Source organism: Poromitra crassiceps (assembly GCF_964638095.1).
Source record: "Poromitra crassiceps genome assembly, chromosome: 12".
Taxonomy (NCBI): Eukaryota; Metazoa; Chordata; class Actinopteri; order Beryciformes; family Melamphaidae; genus Poromitra; species Poromitra crassiceps.
In genome coordinates this window covers 15663353-15689638 of record NC_139632.1, presented here as the reverse complement: position 1 = coordinate 15689638, position 26286 = coordinate 15663353, and the positions used below count along the sequence as shown (strand labels likewise).

Genomic DNA, 26286 nt, shown 5'->3' with positions numbered 1-26286 from the left:
TATAGCATAAATGAACATTTTAGGAAAAAAATGGGTTGTGTTTTTGGACAAGGCCTTGTTGTCAAGGGAAAACTTGACCTCATCAATTTTTCTTGAGCTACTGCGTCCAATGGTCTTGTGATGACAGAGTGTTATGATTATTGAGGAATTAGATTCATGCATACTGACACACTGAGCACCATCCAATCTAGGACAAAGGTTTTGTTGCTATGATGATACATTGTTTCATATTTTTCCTGCGTCTCTACTGTCTGGATGGATTCCTTTTTGCTATTTCTTTTCTTGTGGCCCTCAATATCTTGAACAGTATCTTCTATACTCTGACCTGACACAGGCCATCTGAGCACATCCCCAATTGATAATTGCCAAATAAAGTGAAATCATTATTATGAGCTTGTAGGGCCACACCAAATTGGTTTTGTGCATTGCTTGCTACTTGCCCGCTCATCTGCCTGGGCATGGATTACTCACCCAACAGGAAGGAGTGACGCCAAGGGTCCATTAAGTGGGACGGCAGGACATCATATCAGCATTAATCTCCCATTTAGCAGAGCAGCCCCATGGGGGGGGGGGGGGGGGGGGGGGTATACTTCAGTTTTCTTGCTAGTAAGCAGAAATGCAAACATAATGCTACTCAGACTTGTGATGGTTGTAATCCAATATTAACAAGTTAACCATGGATATGGATTTTTGTGTGTGTAATTGGTGCAACTCCGTTGCATTATCAGAATGATCTGAACATCTTTGATACCACATTGTTACAATCTTAAATCCCCACCAACTGATGTACTGTAGTTACAAGATCTACACGGTGTCTTACCCAGGCCCGGCTCCAGACCCAAGTTACAGAGGGGGCCTGCCACTAGCTTGGGGGGGCCAAGCTACCCAAGGGGGGTCCGGGGGGATTCTCCCCCGGAAGATGATTTTGTACATTTTAAAGTAAAATTTGTCAACCTGGTGCATTTGAGAGCAAAATGAAGAGGCTAAATCTGTGAAGAACTACACACATCTCTAATGTGTTGTGACTTTACAAATAATTAGGCCTAAACAATTAATATTAAGTGTATTTACACATTGTGCACAAATTGCATTCATTGTGACAAATTTACAATAGTTAATATCCAGCCAGAATCATTGCAAATGGATGTTCAAAGTAACAGTTAGCAATAGCATTCAGTTAATCAATGCCTAATGACAGCCAGATTCCATGTTAAACTTTAAAACAGAAAAACGGAAAAACGTTTAGCAAAAAAAAAAAAAAAAAAAAAAATTTTTTTTTTTTTTTTGGAATGGGGGGGCCAGTTTGTTGAATGGGGGGGCCCGGCCCGGTCAGGCCCGCCCCTAGCGCCGGGCCTGGTCTTACCTTCTGCAAGCAGGCCAAGACAGAGGGCCAAGATCATCACTACATTCCGTCCGTGGTCTACAGCGCCACCTGCCTTTGGATGGATGTATCAGCAACAATAGTTGTCCAGAATGTCCCCGAAGGACCACTGATAGAATTCAGTTTGAAATTGGGGTTTAATTCTCATATAAATAATTCAAATTAAATATATAGTTTGTGCTGCACATTGTATTCGCGTTACATTAGTCTGCGTCTGTTTCAAGGTTTTTCGGAGCCAGCTGTGTGGTTTGTTCCAGATGAGGTAGTCCAGTTGTTTGCCTGATCAAAATATATTTCTCGGACGGTTGCTCTGGTTGGATGTTGGCTAGCTAGCAAACCCAGCTGTCAGTTCCTGATTGTGGTGACAGCTGAAAATATTAATTTGTCTTTTGTTGTGCGCCGACTACAATCGCCAAGATGTTTGAAGAGGCTAGTGAGGTGTTCGATAACATGTTTAAATCCTCGTTTCCACTGACTTTCATTGTGTTCATCCCTGCCGTGCTGATTTTGGTGTCACCGACAGCCGAAGCGGCACATGAATTCACCGTGTACCGCATGCAGCAATATGATCTGCAGGGACAGCCCTACGGTAGGTCAAGTGTTCCTGTCACTTCTCAGTCGTCGAGAAAATGACATTGTTATAGCATTAACGTGGGGAGTGATAGTTCACCACCAGCTCACTAAACTACTACAAATGTCAACAAAAACCCTCGATGTCGTCTCGAGCTGTCTCTGTCAATGACAGCATGCATTGCTATTTCCGTTCGCTAGCGGCTAACGTAGCTAAGCTAACCTAGCATGATTGACTCGCTCGTTCACCTTTTCAAGTAGCTACTAGCTAGCATCGAATTTTTCTTCTCAGGACCAAACCAGCAAGGTTAGTATTAACGTTATGGTTCCTTTAAGATGCACCGGTAGGTTTAAGTTATACAGCCACGGTGAAATTTATTTTGTCTGTGGCTATAATAACAACACTCAGTTAACTCTAAAATGAATGGGAATAATGCCCATCTGTCAGATAGTAAAAACCAAACCCGATCCTTGCCATGTTCTATTTCAAACATGAATTAATTTAGTCTCAGCATCAGCAGGGTGTAGGTGACGTTTGATTCATTCCAGTTTTGTATAGAAGGCCATGTTAAACAACCCTAATGGACATCCCATTGCTGCAGGAGTATATTTGGAGCTCTCCTGAGTCCTGTTGACACAGTAACGTTTGTTCATGTAAAGGAAGTCACTTGTGGTTTGATGATTGATTATCAATGATGATCAATGTTATATCCCCAGGTACCAGGAATGCCATCTTGAACACTGAGGCACGTACTGTGGAGGCAGAGGTACTAAGTCGCCGCTGTGTTATCATGCGGCTGGCAGACTTCTCCTATGACAAGTACCAGAAAGCCCTGCGCCAGTCAGCAGGGGCTGTAGTTATCATCCTGCCCAAGAACATGTCTGCTATGCCCCAGGACATAGTACAGGTATACACACACACACACACACACACACACACACACACACACACACACACACACACACACACACACACACACACACACACACACACACACACAACACACACACACACACACTAGAATCATAATCCGTCCATCCATCTTCAACCGCTTATCCAGGATCGGGTCACGGAGGTAGCAGTTCCAGCAGGGGACCCCAAACTCTCCCTTTCCTGGCCACATTAGCCAGCTCTGACTGGGGGATCTCGAGGCGTTCCCATGCCAGCGTGGAGATATAATCTCTCCACCTAGCCCTCGGTCTGCCCCGTGGTCTCCTCCCAGCTGGATGTACCTGGAACACCTCCCTAGGGAGGCGACCAGGTGGCATCCTTAGCCCTCGTTCACACAGGACGCCGAACGTAAGCAGAACTGAAGCTTGAAGCAGGCACAAGCTGAACGTACGCCTTACAAGACGCCTTCTCTTTTCCTCTCAGCGCCTACTCTCGCGCCTTGAACCTACCCACAACTCCCATTGACTTCATGCCTCACGGCTTCAGCATCACGTTTGGAAATTCGGCGTCAATCCTGAGTGATCGGTTCGCCGTGGCGTGGGCAAGGCGTCAGCGTGGCACGCGCGCGGATGGTGTGAACGGCTTCGCTGTTAACAAGGATGCCTAAATGAAACTTGTGGGTACAGCGTAGGTACAGCTTCGGTTGAGCGTTGCTTCGGCGTCCTGTGTGAACGGCGGCTTACCAGATGCCTGAACCACCTCAACTGGCTCCTTTCTACACAAAGGAGCAGCGGCTCTACTCCAAGTCCCTCACAGATGACTGAGCTTCTCACCTTACCCCTAAGGAAGATGCCAGCCACCCTCCTGAGAAAATACATTTTGACTGCTTGTATTCCGCGATCTTGTTCTTTCGGCCATGACCCATCCTTCACAACCACGTCACACAAGAGTCACAAGTCATGTATAATATGTGGTCTTCTTCACCCATTACATAGATTGACAAGTATTATCATTACCACACACAGGTTGTGCCTAATGTGCCTTCCTACTTTTGAGAGGGATCATTAATCTATCTGGAAAGAAATAGCAGTTACTCATTTGCTCAGTTACATAACCAAATTTACATTTTTGGGACTCACTGTAGAGATGTGCTGTTTAACCAAGGCATTCCAAATACTGAGGACATGTGCTGCTGTGAAAGCTAGCTTGATTGAGTTGGTCACTTCAAACTCAAACTTGCTGTACATTTGAAAGATGGTTCATTCATGTTCATACTCAAGGTCTGCCATGGCAGCTTTCTCTTATCAGTTGTATCCCACTCAAAACATGAGTGGGCAAAACCAGACTTGTACGAGTAAAGAAGGCAAAAGTGAAAAATGTGCTTTGTCTCCTTTGTTTTACATTCCTTTGCCCTTGCTGGTAGATGCAATTTTACTTTCTTTTAATTTTCAACTAACAACATTCCAGCATTTTATTCAGTACAATTTTAGCCTATATTCTCAGCAGTTACATTTGCCTTTCCCCTCCAACTTCGCAAATGGAGCTGTATGTCTTAGTGGTCTAAGCATGCCGTTCTCTTGTGCTGGTCTTATGTAGCAGTTCATGGAGCTTGAGCCGGAGATGTTGGCTACAGAGACCATTGTCCCCGTCTACTTTGCCATGGAGGATGATGAACTGCTGTCCATCTACACCCAAACCCTAACCTCCTCCTCCACCCAATTGTCCTCGTCGGCAGCTGAAGGTAGAGACTCACTCTCTCTGGGTGGACTGGACTTGCTTTCCTGTGTATTCTGCCCTCAGTACAGAGGGACTACAAGAGAGGGGGGGAGTCTGTCTGTCTGAATGGGAGGGCGCAAAAAAACATGTACTGTATATGATAAGTTGTATTCTATTTCACAGATGTGCTAAAGGTATAGATAAAATGATGTTATGTTTTGTTTTGTGTAGTCCTGCTGCATACAGCCACAGCCAATGGCTTTCAGATGGTCACCAGTGGGAGCCAGAGCAAAGCTATCAGTGACTGGGCCATCACCAGTCTAGAGGTGAGAAACTTAACCAGAACCTAAAGCAATGGTTCCCAAACTTTTCAGCCCCCGACCCCCAAAATAACAGTGCCAGAGGCTTGCGACCCCCATTATCCCTCAGAGGTGGTTGAAGCATACAAACGTTTGTGCGCACATGAGAATTTTGTAAACAAAACAAACAAAACGTACCAATTGTGTTTAGAATGTGCTCTTCTTAATAGTTTTTAAATTGTATTTCACCCATTCTGTAGTTCACACATTCTTTAGGCCAATTTTGCCCATTCTGGAAATCACCTCGCAACCCACCCAGTGGTGTCCCGCAACCCCCCCGGGGGGTCCCACAACCCCCCCGGGGGGTCCCGATCCCCACTTTGGGAACCACTGATCTAAAGATTGCAACTGAATCTGCTGGTTGAAACACCAACACCTTGATAAAGTGTTGTGTTCAGTTATTTGAATCATTTACTCAGTACTACTTACACAGTAGATGCCCAGCCCACGTCACTCGTTAAAAATTAAACTTCTTGACAGTCATGAATTCAATGTGTAGCCATACAGTAGTTGCATGACTTTTCCTAAATACTTGGGCTGTATTCTTAGGTGAAAAAAAGAAAAAAAAATCTAAATTGAAAATAAATCCAGTTTTAACAATTTTCTCCATACACATTACACAATGCATTTAGTAGCACCAGAACCGAGTGTGAATGTCTCTTATCACCTGCACCAGCATGATAGCAACATTTGAATGGCTGCTGCTGTACTGTGTGTACAGTGTATCCATTGAGAGGGTGGTAAACACCAGAACTGAGCTGAAACTATTTCCATGCATGCAACCTCTCACTTGCCTGCAGGAGAATAGTGTGATGGAGTAATGTCAGGGTTCAGCAGCCTGGCTTTTGCAGCTTTAAAGTGAACCCAACAGAAATGGGATTGTGATGGCTGTTTGAAATTATTTTTTACTCTCATAGTCAAATGTAAAAAGAGAGTCCCGCACACTATCCAAACTTGCAATCAAGATTTATCTTGTGACGTAGCGGTCACCGACGTATTATCAATAAGGTGAGGCTCACAAAAATAGGCAATAGGTAGGGACACACATCCATGTGTTAAATAACAATAATCAGATAGATCATTTCACTCAGACAAGACTGCCTCCAATTAGGCCTGAAAGAGGGTTCCTGGAGATAATGGTCTATGAGCTGAGGAATGCCTGCATCAGGTACATTTTTAAACAAGCCCCACAAAAACAAATCAAGAGATCGATATTATCAATGTTATAAAAAAAAATAAAAGTATAATTCGGAACCAACAATAATCAATAAAAATAACCCATATTCTGTAGATTCTCATAGTCAGACTTTAATCCTAGTAGAATTATGATAAGGCAAGAATGTTCCACGGTGAGCATGTAGATTACTAGTGCATTGAATGTGGCAGAATATGAATGGCACTTGGCATTATTTGTCCCTCCTCTCATTTGGGTTTATAAAGTGATTAGTTGGACTCTCTCTACTTTTGGAAGTAATCAAAAAACAATTTTAGACAGAAGGGGTGCAGTAAAGGGAGCGAAAAGTGTCAGTGAAGTGTGTGTTGATCTAAGCTGGCTGTTAAACCCAGTGGGAATACATGGATTTAGTCATACTGCAGGGGATTAGGAGACAGACCGAGGATTTCCTCTCAGGCCGGGGGTCTGGGGGCCGACTGAAGGTCGGTAACCCACAACACTGTTCAGTCAAGCTGCCAGTTGCTAGCTTTTAATGGCCTGCATGGTGTCATTGGTTTAGGCCCTAGGGGGAATCATAACTGTTCTGTTTCTGTCTTCATTTATTGCTTTTCTGTAACAAATACTTTACATAGAGTATGTGTATGTATAGGTTTTCTTTTTTGTAGAAGTTTGTTTTTTGTTTTTCTTTCTTTAAAATGAATTTTAGACTCTTGATTCCATTATATGTGGTTTTATGTGTTGCTTTGTGCTCCCCTAAATAATAACAAAATTATCAGATTAAATTCTGCTGCAGTCTTGTGTGACTATGAAAATGTACCAACTTGATAAAGAGCAGACTTGCAGACTAGGTTAATTTTTAAATAAATAAGCCTACTTTGCATTTGAAAATGTTTTGAAACTGTACATTGACTCTTAAGTCCCTGTTGCATTGTTGGAGTGAGCCACTTTGTGTTACAGAAAGCAAATGGCATCATTGGCAGTATTAATGCCATAACAGCAGCTTCCACAGTTTCTTGGCTGATCATGAAAAACAAGCGTTAGAATATTAAGTCGTTAAACTGGCTGACCACTTCTGCCTCGAGCAGAAGTGAAACTTTGACGCTGTCACTTTTGTCTAACAAGTCTCTTGTTATTTGTCAGGGTCGCCTGGCTGGAGTTGGAGGAGAGGATTTGCCGACCATCGTCCTGGTGACTCACTACGACTCCTTTGGTGTGGCTCCGGTAGGCGCGCTTGCTCTTCCCAGCCTGTCGCACTCTGGGACAGTTATTGACCGAGGAAATAATTAGTCAAGGAACAGACATCGGATTTGGTCAAATCAAATTTTTATTTACGGTAGTCGATTAGTTGAATTGTCCAGTTGGTGTCCTTTAGCAAATGAATGCAAAAGCTCTTGATCTAATATTAGTCAAAGGCTGATAAATATTTAATATACATATACAGACACTTTTTTTTGTAACTACAGAGATGTTCATAATTGTCAGGAAATAACACAACTTCAAAGAAAGATGTACCCCCCCCCCCCCAACTCTACAAACTTGTTTTCTGAGACTTTAAGAAGGCTGTGATTCTTCGCTAAAAAGTGGCACCCCCAGAAAAATAACCTCTGTTGGCCTTCTCTCGATGTTGTGTCCAGTGGCTGTCATATGGAGCAGACTCAAACGGCAGTGGAGTGTCCATGTTGCTAGAGCTGGCTCGTCTCTTCTCTAGACTATACACCTATAAGAGGACGCACGCTGGGTGAGTACCGAGTAGTGCACCAACACTCACATTTGGATTGTTGTTTGTTACATTATTTTGTTTCTTCTGCTCCTGTGAATCTGAATTAGCACTCCTATATTGGTGCTCCCTATGAACAGCTCTAGTCTGTAGGTTCATCCAGACCAGTATTATACATCCATGTGCCATATTACTATTGGACGATTGCTCTTTGTTCATGTTAAGATGATTGTCGTCCTGTTGTGTGTTCAGATACAACCTGCTGTTCTTTGTGTCTGGAGGAGGGAAGTTTAACTACCAGGGCACCAAACGTTGGCTGGAGGACAATCTGGACCACACAGGTAATGTCTGAATCATCTCACCACAGAGGCCTGGAAGAGATCCACACAGACTACTGGAGCCATATAGATAAGGATGTAACGATTCATTCAGCTAATGGTTTGGTTTAATGCACAATACTAGAGTCACAGTTTGACAATCACAATATTTTGACTCAAATTGTAATGAAGACAATCACGACTGAAAAATTCCTTTTGAGAGAAAGCGAAAGAAAAGTGAAAACTGTAAACGGGCCCACTACCCGCAAAATTTTTAAGATCTTTAAAACCATAATTTAAGACTCAAGTGTGATGATCCAAGCTAAAAGATTGCAGCTGAAATTACAACAATTTTCAACACCATAATTCATATTATAAACATTTTTGTATCACAAAATGTCATACATCTCAATGTATAGAGTATAAACAATGTCTTATCTTCTCACCCTCTATATATCGCTATCTCCTTATTTATTTCCATCTTCCTGCCATATTCCTTCCATTCTGCTGCTGTGGCCCCTCTCTAGACTCCAGTCTGCTGCAGGACAACGTAGCCTTTGTGTTGTGCCTGGACACTCTGGGGAACGGAGATGCTCTGCACCTCCATGTGTCCAAGCCTCCTAAAGAGGGAACTCCTCAGTATACCCTGCTCAAGGAGCTGGAGAAGGTAAGACCACGATGCTCGCTACAGTCTGCATTATCATTTTTTTCTGTGAAGAAATAAATACTGTACTCGGTCTTCTTGTCCTCTTATTTGAGTTCCCCCTCTCTGTCCCTCCCCAGGTGGTCAGTAGCCAGTACCCAGAGGTCAAGTTCTCCATGGTCCACAAGAAGATCAACCTGGCCGACGACACGCTGGCCTGGGAGCACGAGCGCTTCGGGATCCGCCGGCTGCCGGCCTTCACGTTGTCTCACCTGCCATCCCACCGCCTGGCACAGCGCTCCAGCATCATGGACGTGCGGTCAGTGTCCCCCTCCTCTCGCTATGGAGCGGGAGAGCCCCCTGCTGGGTGGGTTCATTACTGCAAGTCTCTGAATCACCAAAAGAAGAGCGTTTCCAATGTCGCCGCCGGTCATTGTCATTCATGTCGTAGTTGTCGTCGTCGTCAACCCCGTTGCACCTCTCCCATCCCACACGCCATGCTAAATCCTTTTATACATGTCCCACCAAGCCCTGGCAACACTGGAGCGTTGTAAGCCGTGTTGTTGCCAATGTGTCACTTATATCATCTATGATTGTATTTATGCACTCTTGTCAGATCTGGAATGTCAGAGGTTGATTCAGCGTCTGAGGTTTGGGATTTGATGCCAACCCCCAGTGTGGTAGTAAGATCTCCTTCCTGTCCTCTCCACTCCTCCCCTTCCCTTACTCTTCACTGCTCTTGTAGCCATCCATCTTCCTGCCTATCTGTTTGTCAGTAAACCATTGATCTGTTCTGTGTGAGTATTACGCGCTTGACCAGTCAGGCGACTTGATAGCTGTTGTTTTCTCTGGCACGCTTTCTGTATTTCACCCTGCCAAGTTGACCGACTTGTTTGCAGGTTATGACGACTCTGGGTGCTCTTATAGGTTATCTAAAAATGGACGCTCTGTAATCAGTTTCCCTTCTCTCCCCTTGGTGACTGTGCTCTGAGTTTCTGACTTGATGTCAACTCTGATGTGTTTGTTTTGGAGCGTCTTGTCGCTCCCGAGTCTAACTGTGCCTGAGTCTAACTGCCTGCGGTCGGATGTGTTTGTGTTTGCAGGCCTCACGTTGACCTGAGAAGGCTAAGCAGAAACACCAAGGTGGTAGCAGAGGCTCTGGCCAGGGTCATTTACAACCTGACTGAAAAGGTACACATACATCGAAACACACAGATGCACATGAGATTCAGATGTAGATCTCTAATCTGTCGCTACATACTATGCCCGTTCCTAGCCTGTGAAGTGACACTGTGTTTCTATTCCATTTATATTCCGTATTCAAGTTATTCAAATATTCAGGATTTTCAAATATTCTGTTTAAGAATTGACGCATGTAAACACCATATCCCATCCACAATAACCAGGATGAGCCCATATCCTGAGTATAAACCCCCCCCCCCCCCCCCCCCAGAATATTCTAGCTGGGATATGTGAATTAGATGTTAACCGGTATATTCTGGCATGTAAATATTATAATCCGACTAAGACCTTCGCCGGGATAAGGCTTGTATTCAGAATATTAATATGTCCAGTATGTAAACACACTCATTGTTATTCTTGTATTCTACTTGCTATGCAGGGAGCGCCTGGAGATCTGCAGATCTTCACTGAACAAATGGTAAGTGACTAAACTCATCTCTTTTTCCAAGCATGAGTCTCAGCTGGCAATGATCTTGTTGGGCTTGCTAATTATTTTACATAGATGAGGTATAGCACATCATAGGCTTTTATTCAAAATACGTATTAAACAAAGTACCATTTTGGTAACTGATTCATCACAGGTTTGATGGTGTTTCTTTTTATACTGTATGTCTACAGGTGTTTTCACACACATGTGTCTGTATGCTTCTGCTTTCACCAAGCAGGTCCAGGAGGACCAGTTATCTTCGGTGGTGGACTGGCTGACAGCGCAGCCCCGTGCCGCACAGCTGGTGGACAAGGACAGCAGCGTGGTGTCCACTCTGGAGTATCACCTGGGACGTTACCTCAAGGATGTCAAGAGGCATTACGTCAAAGCTGACAAAAGGTAGGGACCAGGGTGCGGGGGGACAAAAACGTACAACGCCGATAGGACAGGGTGGGTACAATAGGCATACTGGCGCCTACACCGTTAGGAAGTTGCCCCACCACTTGGAAATTAGGAGGGGCAAAATTGTCTTTTTTTTTACAACAACTATTCAACCCATGATGTTTTGAAAATGCTCTTGTATAAAATTAGTTTGCACTGCATTGAATTGTTGGGTTTCTAAAATCTATTCAACCTGTCAAAGTGGAGTCGGAATTTATGTGAAAGTATGAAGTTCCAATAACAGAAATATCCAGTTGTATAAGCACTCACACGCTTTACTTACTAGGGTTAAACTGCCTTGCAGGAAAAACATAGTTATAGTTATAGTTAACATTACTATCTATGTTTTCAAGTTGGAATTTCACTGAAAAAGATTATTACCGTAAATTCCGGACTATAAGGCGCACCGGTGTATAAGCCGCACCTGCAAAGTTGACTATTTTTTTCTTATATAAGCCGCACCGGACTATAAGCCGCGGGTGTTTTAATGGTATTTTTTTTTTTTTTTTTGGTGTTTTAATGTTTAATTACCATATGTAATGCTCCCATTTATTAACATTTCAACAAAACAACATAACACAACACCACCTGTGTTGTCATTTACAGTGCACACAGTGTCATACTCATACAGTGTCATACAGTGTCATACAGTGTCATACAGTGTGGTGAAAAGAGGGCAAGAGAGGAAATTAAAACAGAAGTGGATTTATAGTTAGAAAGAGTGCTAAAAAAGAGAGATTTTTTTTAATTTTATTTTTGAAAAAATCCATAGATAAGCCGCACCGTTATATAAGCCGCAGGGGCCAAAAAAGGCCAAAAAACGGGAAAAAAGGTGCGGCTTATAGTCCGGAATTTACGGTACACAAATCTCAAATGAAGCTCAAGAAAAATGCCCAGAATGTTGAGGGGAGTGAATATTATAGCCACTGTAGATCCAACTTAACAGAAGTCCACTTAGGAACAATAAGATTAAATACTGCAGTGCGTCTTTCCCTCTCCTTGGTAAAGCGTCCACAGTCAGATTAGCAAAGTGACGTTCTCTGTATAACATAATGGCGTGATTGAAAATACTCCTGTGTTTCATAACACATCAGGCCAGTTTGTATCTTTTAGTTTGTCTCTTAATCCGTGGCACTATGTTGGAAGCAGGTTATTCCATGAAGTCAGTGTATTTCATTGAGTTGATTTGCAGGAGTTGGAAACACTTTTAATACATGAAACTGATTATTTTTGTAGATTGCATCAGAGTTTCAGATTCGCCTGCCACATAGGCGATGGTAGCAGCCAATTTTCTGTTTTGTATCAACAATCATGCATTAAGCCAATTAGTTCAGAAATATAATAGTGTACATTCAGAACCATTTTCTCCAAATCATATTGGTGTGACGGCTTTCTCCCTTTCTCTCTCTCCCTCAGGGATCCAGAGTTTGTTTTCTACGACCAGCTCAAACAGACGATGAATGCTTACAGGTATGAGATAACGGGCTCCGCCTCCCTCTTCTGACATGCTATGCTCCACTGCAGCTCCTATTGATTTAGCCCAGGGGTGCCCAACGTAGATCGTGATAAACATCCATTCATAAAATCTTCTTTTTCACCTCCACATTTTGTCCGTCCTCCCAAGACGTCTGACACTTGATTGACATAAAGATCGACCAGTCAGCTGCTGTTGAGAGCTGTGTTACATTAGGTTACCATGACAACTATTGGAATGCCGCTTTGCATCATGAGAACGCAACAGCGCAGCGAAAGAACGACATAAAAAAGAGTGCGGGACCAAGTAAGAAGCTGAAATTGTATCACTTATTATCACGCAAGCATCGCTATCACAAAGAAAGGAAACATGGAGGCACTTTCACAGCCTTCACTCACAGCCTTCACTGTTAACATGAACACTGTTCCCAATGAAAGAACACACTCACACAACAAAATGCAAGGAGGACGACGCATTTCCCGACTTCCTCACTATCACTGCATAACAATAAGGTTGTTATTTTTATTTGGTGTGGGGGGGGGGGGGGGGCTTCTTTGGGTTGGTAGATCATGTTGAGCTGGTCATCTTAAAATTAGCTCCCAAGGCAAAACAGTGTGGGCACCCCTGATTTAGCCCTTTTGAAAGCCGTCTGTATGAGTTTGTTTGCTGAAGCGCTTCTCGTCTGGTTTGACTCGTCCATTTCTATGTTTTCTCTCGCCGTCTTTGTGTCTCTCCCTAATTCTGTATCCCACTTTCTCATCTCTGTGTCTCAGAGTGAAACCTGCTATTTTTGACCTGCTGCTGGCTGTCTGCATTGCAGCCTACTTGGGAGTGATGTATCTGGCCATCCAGGTGGGTCCCTACAGTACATTCCACTAGTTGGCTTTTCTTGCACACCCTTGTGAGCCTTATTCAGTCAATACAGCTCTTTTTTTTTGTATGCCTCCGCTGGTGATAGCCATGGCCGGAGGCATTATGTTTTCGGGTTGTCCGTACGTCCGATGCTCGTTAACGCGATATCTCAGGAACGCTTTAATCTCTTCGAATTTGGCTCAAACGTCCACTTGGACTCAAGGATGAACTGATTAGATTTTGGTGGTCAAAGTTCAAGGTCACTGTCACCCCACAATGCCTGTATCAGAATTAGAATCACTTTTATTGCCACAATTTGCAAGATTACATTATGAGGAAGTTGTCTTAGTGTAAGTATGCAGCATAGCGGTCATATCAACATTGAGAGATAAAAGGAAAATTCACAACATTGCAAGTGCAGTCCAATATATACACAAATAGGAATTCTAGGTCACTGTGACCTCACGACTGTCCGTTCCATGCCCGTTAACGCGATATCTCAGGGACACCTTGAGGGAATTTCTTCAAATTTGGCTCAAACATCCACTTGGGACTAGGAGAAATGGGCCGTAGCTAGGGATAGGAAGGTCGCAGAGTCAGGGTTCGAGGGGTGGGTAAGGGTACTAGGGGCAGTGGCTGGGGGGATGTTGGTGGTGTAGGGGTAGGACCATTTTCCATGTTGAAAACGGTTAGCCGTGTTGTTGAGGTACCCGCAAACATTCCCTAAAGTTCCATAAGGCTGACCACTGCACCGTGGGCTTCAAGGTATTTGTGCTTGTATGAGTCTGGACCCTCTTTATATAGCTCAGTGGTCTGGACAGACATTGATGTAGACTGTGACTTGTTGGCGGAGGCATACAAGCGCGAGGCAGTCTTTCTAGTTTGATCAGGATTTGAGTGTGTATATGAAGTGTGTGTGTGCAGCTACTTGTCAGAAAACAAGAAACTGACATTGCATCTTTTCTCCCGATCTTTTTACAGAACTTCGGTGTCCTCTACAGCGTTGTCCGTAGAATCACCCAACCCAAGACCAAGACCCACTAAGCCACCCAAAACCCTCTTTCCAAACCCCCCCCACCCCTTTTTCATCAAATCACCAACAGACTTTAGCCAATAAGAACACGGAGGCAAGCAGCTGCTCTTCAAACCAGCTGAATCACTCTCTCCCCTTATCCTCCCGCCTGAACACATGATGTCAGATCCTCTCTTGCTGTCAGCTCGATCCGTTTGGTCTCATAATCAGGGTTCATTTTTCTGTCTCCCATGAACAAAGATGTCCCATCATTTGTCAATAACTTGACACATCACACTCTAGACTGGCTGCCGGTTTTACAGAATCTTTCTCCGATTTGATCAATGGGTCTTTTGAGTACAAGATAAGTGCATGCCATTGTGCTGGAAATATTCTATTATTTAGCTCTCCTGATGGATTCAAACAATGTGGCTGAAACTTTGCCAAACCTCAGAGATCTAGCCGAGTTTTAAGTCGAGACGTCTTTGTGTAGCTGTACTCATTGATCATCATCATCATCTTCATTCCTGTGCTATACAAGTGATTATTCTGCCAAACCCAAACAGGTTTGTCGTCTCGGGGCAGCTAGAGGGAGATTTGACCACACAGTTGTTTTGCCTGGAATCCGTATTGGAAAGAGGTGTACGAGCCGCTCCTGTTGTCTTTTAAATGCCTAATGAAAATGATTCCTGGTTTACGTAGAAGTGGGGCTGGGTGATAATTCAATATTATTGTTTATCATCTTTCAGTGGAATTGTATCGTGATGATGTGGTGATTTTGGGATCTCATATCATATCACACAATTCCGTAAATTGATTATACCAAGCAAATTTGACTCAAAACCTTGTTTTTCCTTTCACAAAATGAAGTGATTTTTTTTTTAACAAATGTTATTTTCACATTTCGATTTTGTTTGACATCACACCTAACATCAGTTCAACTGGATTTAACAAGATTTTGCATACATGAGCCATATCATTATCGCAATATTGATTTCAACCATATTGCCCAGCCCTACATAGAAGACGACGAGCTGTCTAAATGAAATGTGAAATAGTGTGTAGATAACCCGATTCCTTTGCCTTCTTGGTGAACTTTGCAAATGAGACGAGATGTTATTGAGTTGAAAGGAGGGGAGACTTGCCATTTTATGTATGACTCCTTATTCTCTCCATTGAACATAATGGTTATAGAAATTAAGCAACCTGATTTCAAATGGATCAGTCTTGTTTGGGTGTGTGTCACCTATTTGTGTTGTCACCGTTTTGTTTACTGTTGCTGTGTGACTTAATGTGTCTTATTTTTAACTGTTCAGCCTTTTTTCTTTTAAATTATAAATTGACAAATTGGATGGTGGGTGAAATCTATCTTCCGATGTAGGCAATAGGTCACATTCCACAATATGTGGTTGTTGTCTTTATCAGAGCACGTGTGTGTTTTGTGCAAGAGTGCCACGCCGCCAACACGTTAGAACATGATGAAATCCTCCCCTTGACTCCTTTTTATCCGTAGAAGGCTCTGGGGAGAGGCGAGAGCCGTGTTGTGTTGGACGCACCTTTTTGCTGGGAGTCGGCAAAAGTGTGATCCGTTTTCTTGAATTTTTCACGAGATTTTTTGTCAAGCCAGCATTGCAGTATTTATACAGTCGGTAAACAAAGGTGTTAAATTTTGGGTGGGAAATATTACTATCAATAAGACACATTTCTGAGGTGCTCTATGTGAGATTTTTTAGTTTTCTAAGAGAAGTTGGTGTGTTCCATGGCACGCATACTGCAATGAAGCCTTGATCAAATCTCTCAGCCTGGTCTTGCCTTGTGGAGAGTGAATGGTGCTTGTTTGCTGTACATTGGCTATAAAATGTGTTCATCCCCCTTGAACGTTTTTGCACATTGAGTCATTTAAAAATTCATGAGAGTGGGGATTTTGAGTCCGAACTCTAAACGAAGCACTGTAACCTATCCAAGTGAAGACACATTTGTCCAAATTTATGTGAAAGTAAAATCGTACTAACCGATAAATTGAGATTTCAAATGGCCACACTAGCAGACGTTTATCATGTTACTCCGTGTACTCCATACTTAGTGTTTCTGAATAATATCTTCCGGTAAAACTTGAAACTCAAACAAATTTTTTCGATGATTTTAATTTGATACTTTCACATACATTTTTTCTCAGTTGGATTTTCACTTTTGAGTACTTTGCATAGATGTACGACTGAAAATCCTTAATAAATGCCTTTTGAAAGAAGTTGTAGCACAACAAAATGTGTGAAAACGTGAAGGGTGGTTTGAATAATTTATAGCTGCTGTATGTTAGTTACATGTGTTACTGCATGACCTATGACCCCCTACAACCATGGTAATTATGACTGGACAGGTTAACGTAATCACCTACATAAGGGAAAAACTGTGTGGTACATATGAATGTTAATTTATTGAAGCAGACAATGCTTATCTGTGCACTGAATCCAACTCTCCTCTGCGTCTAAACTCTGTTTCACCTCATCCACAACACTTGATCTTCGCATTGAAAATGACATCAATTATAATTAATAAATAAATAAATGAAATTGTCGAAAGAAACCCGGCAACACATTCTTACTTTATTGACATGTTTTATTTTATGGGAAAAATATGATACAATAACACTGGCTGAATGGAATTATTAAAATTGTATTACAAAAGAGTAAGTACCTGTCTTTATCAAGTGGTCAAATTCAAACTGTCAACAGTCAGGGGGGGAAATGGGGCAAATGGTAGACCTTACATTGCGTATCAATGGTCCAAAAACACATTTCCTTAAGATACACTTCCAAGGTAAGAGATTCAGTTCATTATTATGATTCTTCTCAGAATGTCATAAAAATTCAAAACTTCTCCCCGCTTTTCTAATTTTGATCTTTTCATGAACAATAAACAATATAATAGTAATAAATTACAGTGCAATTTGTAAGAAACACCTGCGAGGCATCTGCTCCTCGTCTCTCCCTCTCCCTCCTCACCTGCTCCCAGAAACGCTAAGTCTGTGATTTAGGTTGACGTGTTTGGCACTATCTAACAGCAATCATGTACTTTGCATCATGCTGGGCTTCGTGTGCGAAATGCTTAAAAAAAAAATCACTGCCAAATCTACTGCATATGGAAAGAAAAGCAGACTGATATTACCACACTATTTCCCCCTCTTTTTCCAGCTCAAATAATATTTCCAAGGGGTTCAGACACTTTTTTTTGTCAATTTCACGAGTAGTTCATCATCCATGTTGCAGATCACAGCACTGTTTGCAGTCTGCAGTGGCATGTATGACACACTGGGAGATATCTGGGCAGAGGTGGAGGGAAAGAACACACACACCTTTAGTAGACAGTACCGTGCCAGACTTCAGGGACGACTTACATTGAGTTAATTGAGTTAATCCAGATCCCAGGACTCCTGGGTTTTACGCACAACCTTGGCTCCCCCAGTTCAGATTGATTTCTTCTATAATCATATGACCGAAAGGAAACGATGGATAAAGCAGTCTCACAGTTAATATACCATTAGACTGAGGTAAGGAGTGAACTGAGCAGGCAGGAAATCCACAAAAGATCAGCAAAGTTCACACATCCTGCTCCCCCACAGGCCAGAACACTGTCACGAGTAAAACCAGTAATCCAAGGTTCTGAAAAGCTATTCTACGCCTTCGGATGAAACTGAAAATGTCTGAATAACATGATGTAAATGTTTGATATATTAGTACACACATCGTTGAGCGGTGTGCTAGGTTAGCTTACAGTACACATGTATATATGGTCTACAGTACATGAGTATGACACCATACGATCACCGTAAAGTTTCTCATCGAACGGTAAGGAGTCCTTGTTCAGATTAAAAGGGACGAGATTTGAAACTAAACCTCAGACGACTGCGATCTAGATTAATAAAACAACTCTCCCTGGTCCCTGGGCATCTGATCTGAGCAGACTTATCACCAACTCATACACAGCAGAGAAGAACACAACTGGAATACAAACAGTGCTCTCAGAAGAAAAACAAGAACAAAACAAAAAAACAGCAGCAATTCCAAAACAAATCAACAATAATAAACATAATTAGAGCAACAATGGTGAATGTAAAAATCATGAGCTAGTTTGATCCGCCAAGCGCCGACTTGCTTGCTGGTCTAGTCAGTCAGCGGACTTTGGGGATGTGGAAGACAACATAAACTAGCCAGTATGGACATTTTACCATTTCATTAAACGACAACATCCGCGGCCCGTTCCAGCAGCACAAGCATGCTGTTTCATCAAAACAAGAGCTTGAATTTGATCGAGAAGGTAGGGAAGGATGGACACACCCCCAGTTTCTTTCAGTCAAGTCACAGCTAGGAATCCCTGGAGAGGTGAAGCAGCAGCAGCATACGTTTCCACACACAAGCCAGCGGGGCTCAAAGTGGTCGGCCGGGAACCTCCAGGGGGGTCTCCTTAGGGACGCTCCAGGTGGTCCCCGGGAAAATGGGGAGTAATTTTTTAAAATTGTAATTTAACTCACCAGACATGATCCCAGTTAGAGGTTTTCTAATGATAGATTTGCCTATGTTGTGTGTGTGTGTGTGTGTGCAAACGTATGTGTTCAGTGGTTTTTGCTGCTTCACATGACTTCACTTTGAAGATGAGTTTTGCACATTGATAAAGAGTTTAAGATTACATAAGCTAGTGGATTTTTTTTTCTTCATTGTTTTAAAGACAACTTCATAGCATATTTCCAAAACCATTCCAATGTCATGCATTCCAGAATACCATAATGTGTGCATATACTGTACGTTTTTTTTTAAAATCATACTTGATTTTTATCTTTACACAAGTTCAGGGCTATTTTTCCAATTTTCTGTGAACCTGATAGTCGCCACCACCCATCAATTAGTTATATCAAGATAATTCAGATCGATATTCTTAAACAAATAAAACCATGAGGATGATACTGAAAACCCAAGTCAATCAATTCCAGCTATTTGCCGTCATTAAAGCAGCAGTCAGCTTGTATGCCTTCATTTCAGTGCAGCAACAGATGCTATACAACACACAAAGAAAAAACTAAACAAAAAACAATACAGGAAGTGTGAAAAAGCTTTTTCCATACAGGAATGCCAAGTAAATATCTCCAATGCCTGTTTATCGACAGCGAGGAAAACGAAAAGACAAAAAACAAAAAACAAGTGAAAAGAAATCACACTGAAAGGTGAAATGTTTCCACTGAAAATAGCAATGAAGCATTTTGAGTCCTTCATATTAAAAAGCTAGCTACTCAGAGCACTCATCCGAACCCCCCCCACCACTCACTCACTCACTCACTCACTCACTCACTCACTCTCTCTCTCTCTCTCACACACACACGCACACACACACACAACACACACACACTGATGTGGCTTTTCAAATTAACCTACGGATGTAGGGGACTGGGGCTGCGTGGTCACCACCATCGACCTGTGCAATGATATGAAAATCAATACGCTATGATGGTCAAACGACACCAGACAATAACGTGCGTTCCCGCGTCGCTGTAGCCGCGTGATGTGAATGATGCAATACTTCCCTTTGTTGTTGTTTTTCACAATCGTCTGTCCCTCACCTCACATCTGGACGTATCAGAGTGGACAGAGGGAGGTGGAAGCGGGGCAGGGAAGGAAAGCCAAGCCAAGCCAAACAAACAAACAAACAAACAAAAAGCGCCTGACACTGCCTTTTCGGGGGAGAGGGAGAGAGGCAGAGACCTTTGACAGAGTTTACCGACGGCAAACACAGCTCGGCCCTACGGCGCGTCGCTTGTTTATCAGGTCGCTATAGGTTACCAGAGGTCTGGACGTCTACAGGGTCAACACTGAAGCCCCCTGTCTGGGTGCTGAGGTGTTGTTCAGGGTGATGGTGATGATTAGGAGTGTTTTTGTACACCCACGACACTTCCACGGGCCAACTCCCACGCGAAATGTTTAGTTTCTACAGAACCTATCAGATGTGATGTTAACAAAAATAATAACAATAAGACCAAAAAAAAGTCACCTGAAAGAACATTCACAGTGCTATAATTAAAAAAATAAAAATAAATCAAAAACAAAATGACAGTGATGAAATAAAACAAGAGTAAAAAAAAAAGAAAAAAAGAGAGAATACAAATTAATTGCGCCCTAACTTGGTATTTTCCACCCTTTTCTTTTTTTCTTTCTTCTCTCGGCCACGGGGTTTTTGGAGTGTGAACCGACCGAGGTGGGCTCTTGTCTTGCTTGTACTTGCAGCTTAGTGCCAGGTGGTGGCGACGGAGAGCCGGTTATAGATGCTTCTCCTTGGTGATCCCGTTCTGCACGTGCTTCCTGTAGGCAGAGAGAACATTAGACATTAAAAGAGGGAGGACTTAGAGAAAGGGGTTCAGAGAGGAGAATTAGCTCGGAATGAGAGAGGTGTAGAGAACGAGGGAGAGAGATATACAGAGAGTATACACTGGCTAGATGAGGCGATCCGCACATATGATGTGGTGCTACTGTAGCAGGCAGTGTTCAAGGCCAGGCAGATAAGGAGTGGCTGAGCTTAACACTGCCACATAATCACATCTCCATATGGACAGAGGCTCTTTGATCCTATCAACCTATCAGGGCAGCTTGTTACACAATAAGCTCCCCGGGAGAGAGAGGGAGATCTGCTCTTCCTGCGTCTACGCCTCCATACAAGAGGAGGGGGAGGGGCAACAGGAAGCCAGACGGGGCAAAACTAAAAACTAAACTAAAAGCTAAATAACAATAACAACATGGTAATTACATTTGTTTTAACCTGCTAGAATGAACCAACTGGCTGGGCTGGGCCACATCAGGACAGATTAGATAGTGGCAGGTACAATGACCATGACTGAAAAGGATACTAATTTGACATTCAAATACAATATTGCACTCAGGCGGAATATATACACAAACAAACCATAAAGATAATTTGCAAATGCTATTTAACTTGGGTCCGGAGCGCGTGTGTCTGTGTGTACACAGGTTTATTGAGGGAGAGGATTATGAAAATGTTGCTCACATACATGTCAGAGAGAGACAGACAGACAGACAGACAGACAGTCAGACAGACAGACAGTCAGTCAGACAGACAGACAGACAGTCAGTCAGACAGACAGACAGACAGACAGACAGAGACAGACAGACAGACAGAGACAGACAAACAGAGACAGACAGACAGACAGACAGAGACAGACAGGCAGACAGACAGGCAGAGACAGACAGATAGAGACAGAGAGACAGAGACAGACAGACAGACAGTCAGACAGACAGACAGTCAGACAGACAGACAGACAGACAGACAGACAGACAGTCAGACAGACAGGCAGACAGACAGACAGACAGACAGTCAGACAGACAGTCAGACAGTCAGACAGACAGGGGCTTAAGAGTTGCGGTGGTCAAAGGCTAGCATTTTAATCAGTAGAGGATGATGCAGGTACACGACAGCCACAGAAGGGTCAAGGCAGCTCCACAGATAAAGACAGACTAATCCATAACTCAAGATAAAGGTAGAAACATGGAGATATTCTATGCTTTTAGTCAAGTTAGCATATTCTGCTCAAAAGCATAGTGTGGCAGCGTGGCTAGTAGACTCTGTACTCAGTTTAACTTTCCACCATTAACAAGTCACCATGATTTAGTAATGAGTGGATGTATGGATCCAATAGATACATGCATAACTCCATATTATTCTATTGTGTGTTCTCTTGAGGCCAGTTCAGATCTCATTTGCAACGAGACGAGTTGAAACTTGCAACTACTTGCAAAGCACCAGGTCTGCAATGTTCTGAAACCTGCCTATTTACGTCAGTGCAACTAGACAAGACGGTGTATCGTTTCCATAGCAATGACGCTCTGCTGCTGGCTTTTCGGGGCATTCTTTGCAGCTGGATGATTAAAAGAAATAGCTCTAGTAGCCTAATCCTATACACAATAACATTTATAAGGATACTTTAGGTTTAGGATACTTTACAAATAAGCAAAACTATACACCTATAGGGATAATATAGAATATTACGTGAGATAAGATAAGGTAAAATGGCTGTAAACTCACCACACTACGAGTCCCTATAGGTATATTAGGATTATTATATCAACTATTAATAGTGTGCGCTTATTCCAAGCTTCGCGCGCAGTTAAGCGATTGTGCGCCGCGGGGCGGAACCCCTCTGCCTTACTATAGTAGTGAGATATTAGCGCAATAACATTGCAGATTGAAAATATCATAGAGTACAATAAGGTCCCTAAACTCACCATTGAGTACCACACACGACGTATAATTGCAGTAACATGACAGTGATTTTTCTTTAAGCCTTGTGTCGGCTGTTCCTCAAACACATTTATTAGTTGATCCTCTCTTTCCTCCATCCAAAACTCTACCATTTCGAACAGCTGACAGTTTGTAACTGACCCCATGTGACTGATTTCGTAACGATCTGAGATGAACTGAATGAAAGGACGTGGAGGTGTTGCTCACCCTTGGGCAGAGTTGTGATGTCCAGCATCATCATCATCGTCGTCACCAGCAGCACCACCACCACCACCACCGTTGTTCTGTGCCAGTTTCCTATGTCTGAGCAGACCCGCTGCTGCCTTGGCACCTTCCTCGTCCTCGTACTCCCGGACGTCGTTCACCTCCTTCATCTTCAGCACCTTCACCACAAACACCACAATGAACTGCAAGAGAGAGACAGAGAGAGAGAGAGAGAGAGAGAGAGAAGAGAGAGAGAGAGAGAGAGAGAGAGAGAGAAGAGAGAGAGAGAGAGAGAGAAGAGAGAGAGAGAAACAAGATGATGTTATGGTTGTGGCTGTGCTTCTCAAGAGAATCAAACACAAACGCTTTCTGGTTTTTAATATTTCAATTTGGTTTACAGTTATTTATACTTATATAATGCTTGCACTTGTTTATTTACTTTTGTATCTGTGTGTGTTAGTCACGAACACAACGAATGCACTAACAGTTAGTGCATTCGTTTTGCATGTGTTATATGTGACCACTAGTGTGTGTGTGTGTGTGTGTGTGTGTGTGTGTGTGTGTGTGTGTGTGTGTGTGTGTGTGTGTGTGTGTGCGTGTGCGTGCGTGTGTGCGTGCGTGCGTGTGTGTCCTCACCAAGAACCAGTAGATATTCATGAGCAGCAAGGCCAGGAGCAGGGCATTGAAGAAGAAGTAGAAGGGAATGTTGGGGACGGACTGGAGGCTGGACACACATGTGGCGTACAGAACTTTGAGGGGGAACCAGTAGAGACGGAACCAGAACCTGGCAGAGAGGGAGAGGCAAGGAGAACGGACACTTCAAGCCCCCACACATGATCGGCGGGGAAACTGCTCTGCGCCCCGCGGTGCCATTGTTTTCCTATGGGGAGAGCGCGGTGCCGCTCGAATTAGCCACCGAGCGCTGCGCTCCTCAAAGTTCAAGTTATTTCAACTTTGACCTAGTTACCGCTGACCTTTCATGAGCACAAGCCATGTCGCCTAGCAACAGCTGCTGCAGCTCTTGGCTCTAACTCACAGTGAGAGGAGAGCAGATCTCTCATCATGTGATGGCACCTCTAGTGCTGAGAAATATACATCTCTATTCATCTTCGGCATCACGGGGAAACGGAGATAGCCTTAGTAGTAGTGTTGAAGCTATCAAGGAGAGGCAAAGTGTGTGTGTGTGTGTGTGTGTGTGTGTGTGTTGAGCCTCACCAGGTGATGCTGAAGCTGACAGAGCCCATGTTGGACAGGATATCATTGAGGAGGTAATAGCTCCCTCCTCTGGACTTCAGGTAGATGTTGAGCTTGCTGAACTCCAGCTGGATGTCATTGATGTCATGGAGGAACAACACCAGAACCCCTACATTGTGGTATCTGGGGGGTGGGGTGGGGGGGGGAGGGGGGTGGAATATATATGTATGGTTTATATACAAAAAGACATATATTGCAAGTAACTGTTGTGTTGCATTCAGGCTGTTCTCGTGAAACATTCGTACTAAAACCTACGAAAAGTTACCCGCTATATTTCGTATATAACCCACGTAATGTCAAGCCGTTCTCAGCGTGTGAATTCGACACCACGGGAGTGCAACATTAACATATAAGCTGGAGCGCCGCAGAGGGTGTAGGGCAGGGATACTCAACTTGCTTTGCCCGGGGGCCACTTTCGCGAAATGATAGAAGGCCAGGGGCCAGTTAATAAACAAACAATATACATTTTTCTGTAGCGGATTGTAGGTTTTTGGGGTGTCAGCCGGAGTTTAGTCTGACAATGTTGTGCACACTGGATAGTTAGTTAGGTTAAGTTAGTTAGGTTAAGTACATACATAAGTGCCTGGGTAGCAAGCAGACGGCAGTATTTGACAATTTAGCAGCTAAATCATAGATTATTGAAAGATATTCCATATTCCAGACTACAAATGCTATAACAGAAGTGGAGTATTGGCCAGAATGACATGAACATTTGGACACTTATTCAGCAGGTATCTTGCATGTTGCGTTCAGGTGCACTGTAAAAACAAAATAATAATAATAAAAAAGAAATGCAAAAAAAAAATCAATTCCATCGCGGGCCAAACAGGGGGCGCCCGTGGGCCGCATGTGGCCCGTGGGCCGCAAGTTGAGTGTCACTGGTGTAGGGGTTGGGATGGTGGAGGCTCAAAACACTCGCCTTTCACGCAGGAGAGCCGACTTCGCCCCCAGCATGTGTTCCGTTTTTTAACCTTAACCAAGATGTTTGACTTGCCTAAACATAAGCGGCAGGTCACGGCGCTCTGGGACGCACACAGCCCGCGGAGGAGAGCGAGCCTCCTCGCTCAATATGTTGGACACTCATAGGATCATGTACAAAAGGAAAACTGTTTTCATACGAACATTTCATGAGAATACGTTGGGTTGCATTACAGTGTGGTAGCTAACACAACACCAGTAGAGCAGGCACATGTAGGTGGAAGATAGGTGTCCTTGCTCAGGGGCACTTGGGTAGCAGTATATTAGGTGCTGGTACCAGGTAGCTGCCTGGGAACAAACAACAAACCTCTCTGATATCAATGTAGTAGTAAATACAGAATATATTATACAGTCAGCAAAAGACTGCTAACATAATGATGCAGTGATGATGCAGTATGCTTTGAAGGCAGAGTCCTAACTGTTTCTGGGAAAATAACAAAAATCTATTTTCTTTCAGTTATTGTACAGATTATTTTCATTTGAGTACAGCAAGGAAAAGCACTGGAGCATCTTTCGATTGTGGCTTTATCAGGTTACCTATTTCAGTTTCTGCTGAACAGTGACAACGCAACAACCGTGGCCGGTATCTCCTATTTTCTGTCAAATCACTTCATTTGCAGACAGGTGGCTGACAGCCTCATGTGTAGATGCAGCATTCTGTATCAACAGTGTTTCCCATACAGGTCAGCTGGGCCCAGTTGCACAAAGCACCTTAGGTTAAGATTTCCCTTAGAGTCAGAGTTAAGGTGTCCATAAAATAGAATCGGCTGCACAAAACACCCTTAAATCTTGTGCTTATGTTTTCCTTAAAATGTTTAACCTTATGGAGAAGATTTAAGGGTGTTTTGTGCAGCCGATTCTATTTTATGGACACCTTAACTCTGACTCTAAGGGAAATCTTGACCTAAGGTGCATTAACAGCATGCCAAGGAAGTTTTCTTTGGGATTAATTTCAGGTGATGCATGACGCTGGCAATTTCCAGCAATGTAGCATTCAACCAATCAAGAGATGGAATACTGCCAAGTGCCTGAAGCATGTTAGCATGTCTGTGCATCTTCGAATTGCGCTGTCTGTGCCAACGAAAACGGAATGGGGAGAGAGTTTGAAATGGGCCCTTGATAATCAGAGGGAAGTATTGGGTCGTTCCATTAAAACTGGGAAACAGGAATGTGACCGTTCCAGTGCTCGGATTTTCTCTGCCAAACTCGACAGAGCCTCAGCAGCTCCGACCTCAAAAATCCAAGAGTAGAGTAGAGTAAATCTTTATTTATCCCCCCTGGGGCAATTCATATGCAGCATAACAAAAAAATTAATTGAAAAACATACAGACATGAAAG

At 43.2% G+C, this 26286-nt stretch overlaps 2 protein-coding genes across 5 annotated transcripts in view; one reads left to right on the top strand and one right to left on the bottom strand.

Moving 5' to 3' along the window:
* Nucleotides 1-1714: 1714 nt before the first annotated feature.
* Nucleotides 1715-20243, top strand: ncln (nicalin). 4 transcript variants are annotated; one of them, XM_083648070.1, is made up of 15 exons: nt 1715-1970; nt 2669-2859; nt 4440-4584; nt 4791-4885; nt 7233-7313; nt 7727-7830; nt 8062-8150; nt 8654-8793; nt 8910-9088; nt 9873-9960; nt 10391-10429; nt 10677-10837; nt 12296-12349; nt 13127-13205; nt 14187-20243. In XM_083648070.1, exons 1-15 carry the CDS (start codon nt 1799-1801, stop codon nt 14247-14249), a joined length of 1680 nt encoding a protein of 559 aa, XP_083504196.1. In that variant the 5' UTR covers nt 1715-1798; the 3' UTR covers nt 14250-20243. The 4 variants fall into 4 exon arrangements, with proteins under 4 accessions (XP_083504196.1, XP_083504195.1, XP_083504194.1 ...); XM_083648069.1 differs by having other exon boundaries at nt 10674-10837; XM_083648068.1 differs by having other exon boundaries at nt 8910-9136.
* Nucleotides 20244-20383: 140 nt separating this feature from the next.
* LOC310785948 (ceramide synthase 1-like) overlaps nt 20384-26286 on the bottom strand; it is a 42102-nt gene continuing 36199 nt past the window's right edge. Inside the window, exons 4-7 of the mRNA XM_083647129.1 lie at nt 23932-24093; nt 23353-23500; nt 22720-22919; nt 20384-20561 (exon numbers count right to left, since the gene is read on the bottom strand). Coding sequence (XP_083503255.1) covers nt 20519-20561; nt 22720-22919; nt 23353-23500; nt 23932-24093 — 553 coding nt within the window. The 3' untranslated portion in view covers nt 20384-20518. The remainder of the gene's footprint in view (nt 20562-22719; nt 22920-23352; nt 23501-23931; nt 24094-26286) is intronic.

Excerpts from the sequence above, each read along its gene's own strand:
- ncln (XM_083648067.1), top strand. The coding sequence starts at position 1,799 with ATGTTTGAAGAGGCTAGTGAGGTGTTCGATAACATGTTTAAATCCTCG. Across the intron at positions 1,971-2,668 it reads TCTGCAGGGACAGCCCTACG|GTACCAGGAATGCCATCTTG; the intron begins GTAGGTCAAGTG and ends TTATATCCCCAG. Across the intron at positions 12,350-13,126 it reads CAGACGATGAATGCTTACAG|AGTGAAACCTGCTATTTTTG; the intron begins GTATGAGATAAC and ends TCTGTGTCTCAG.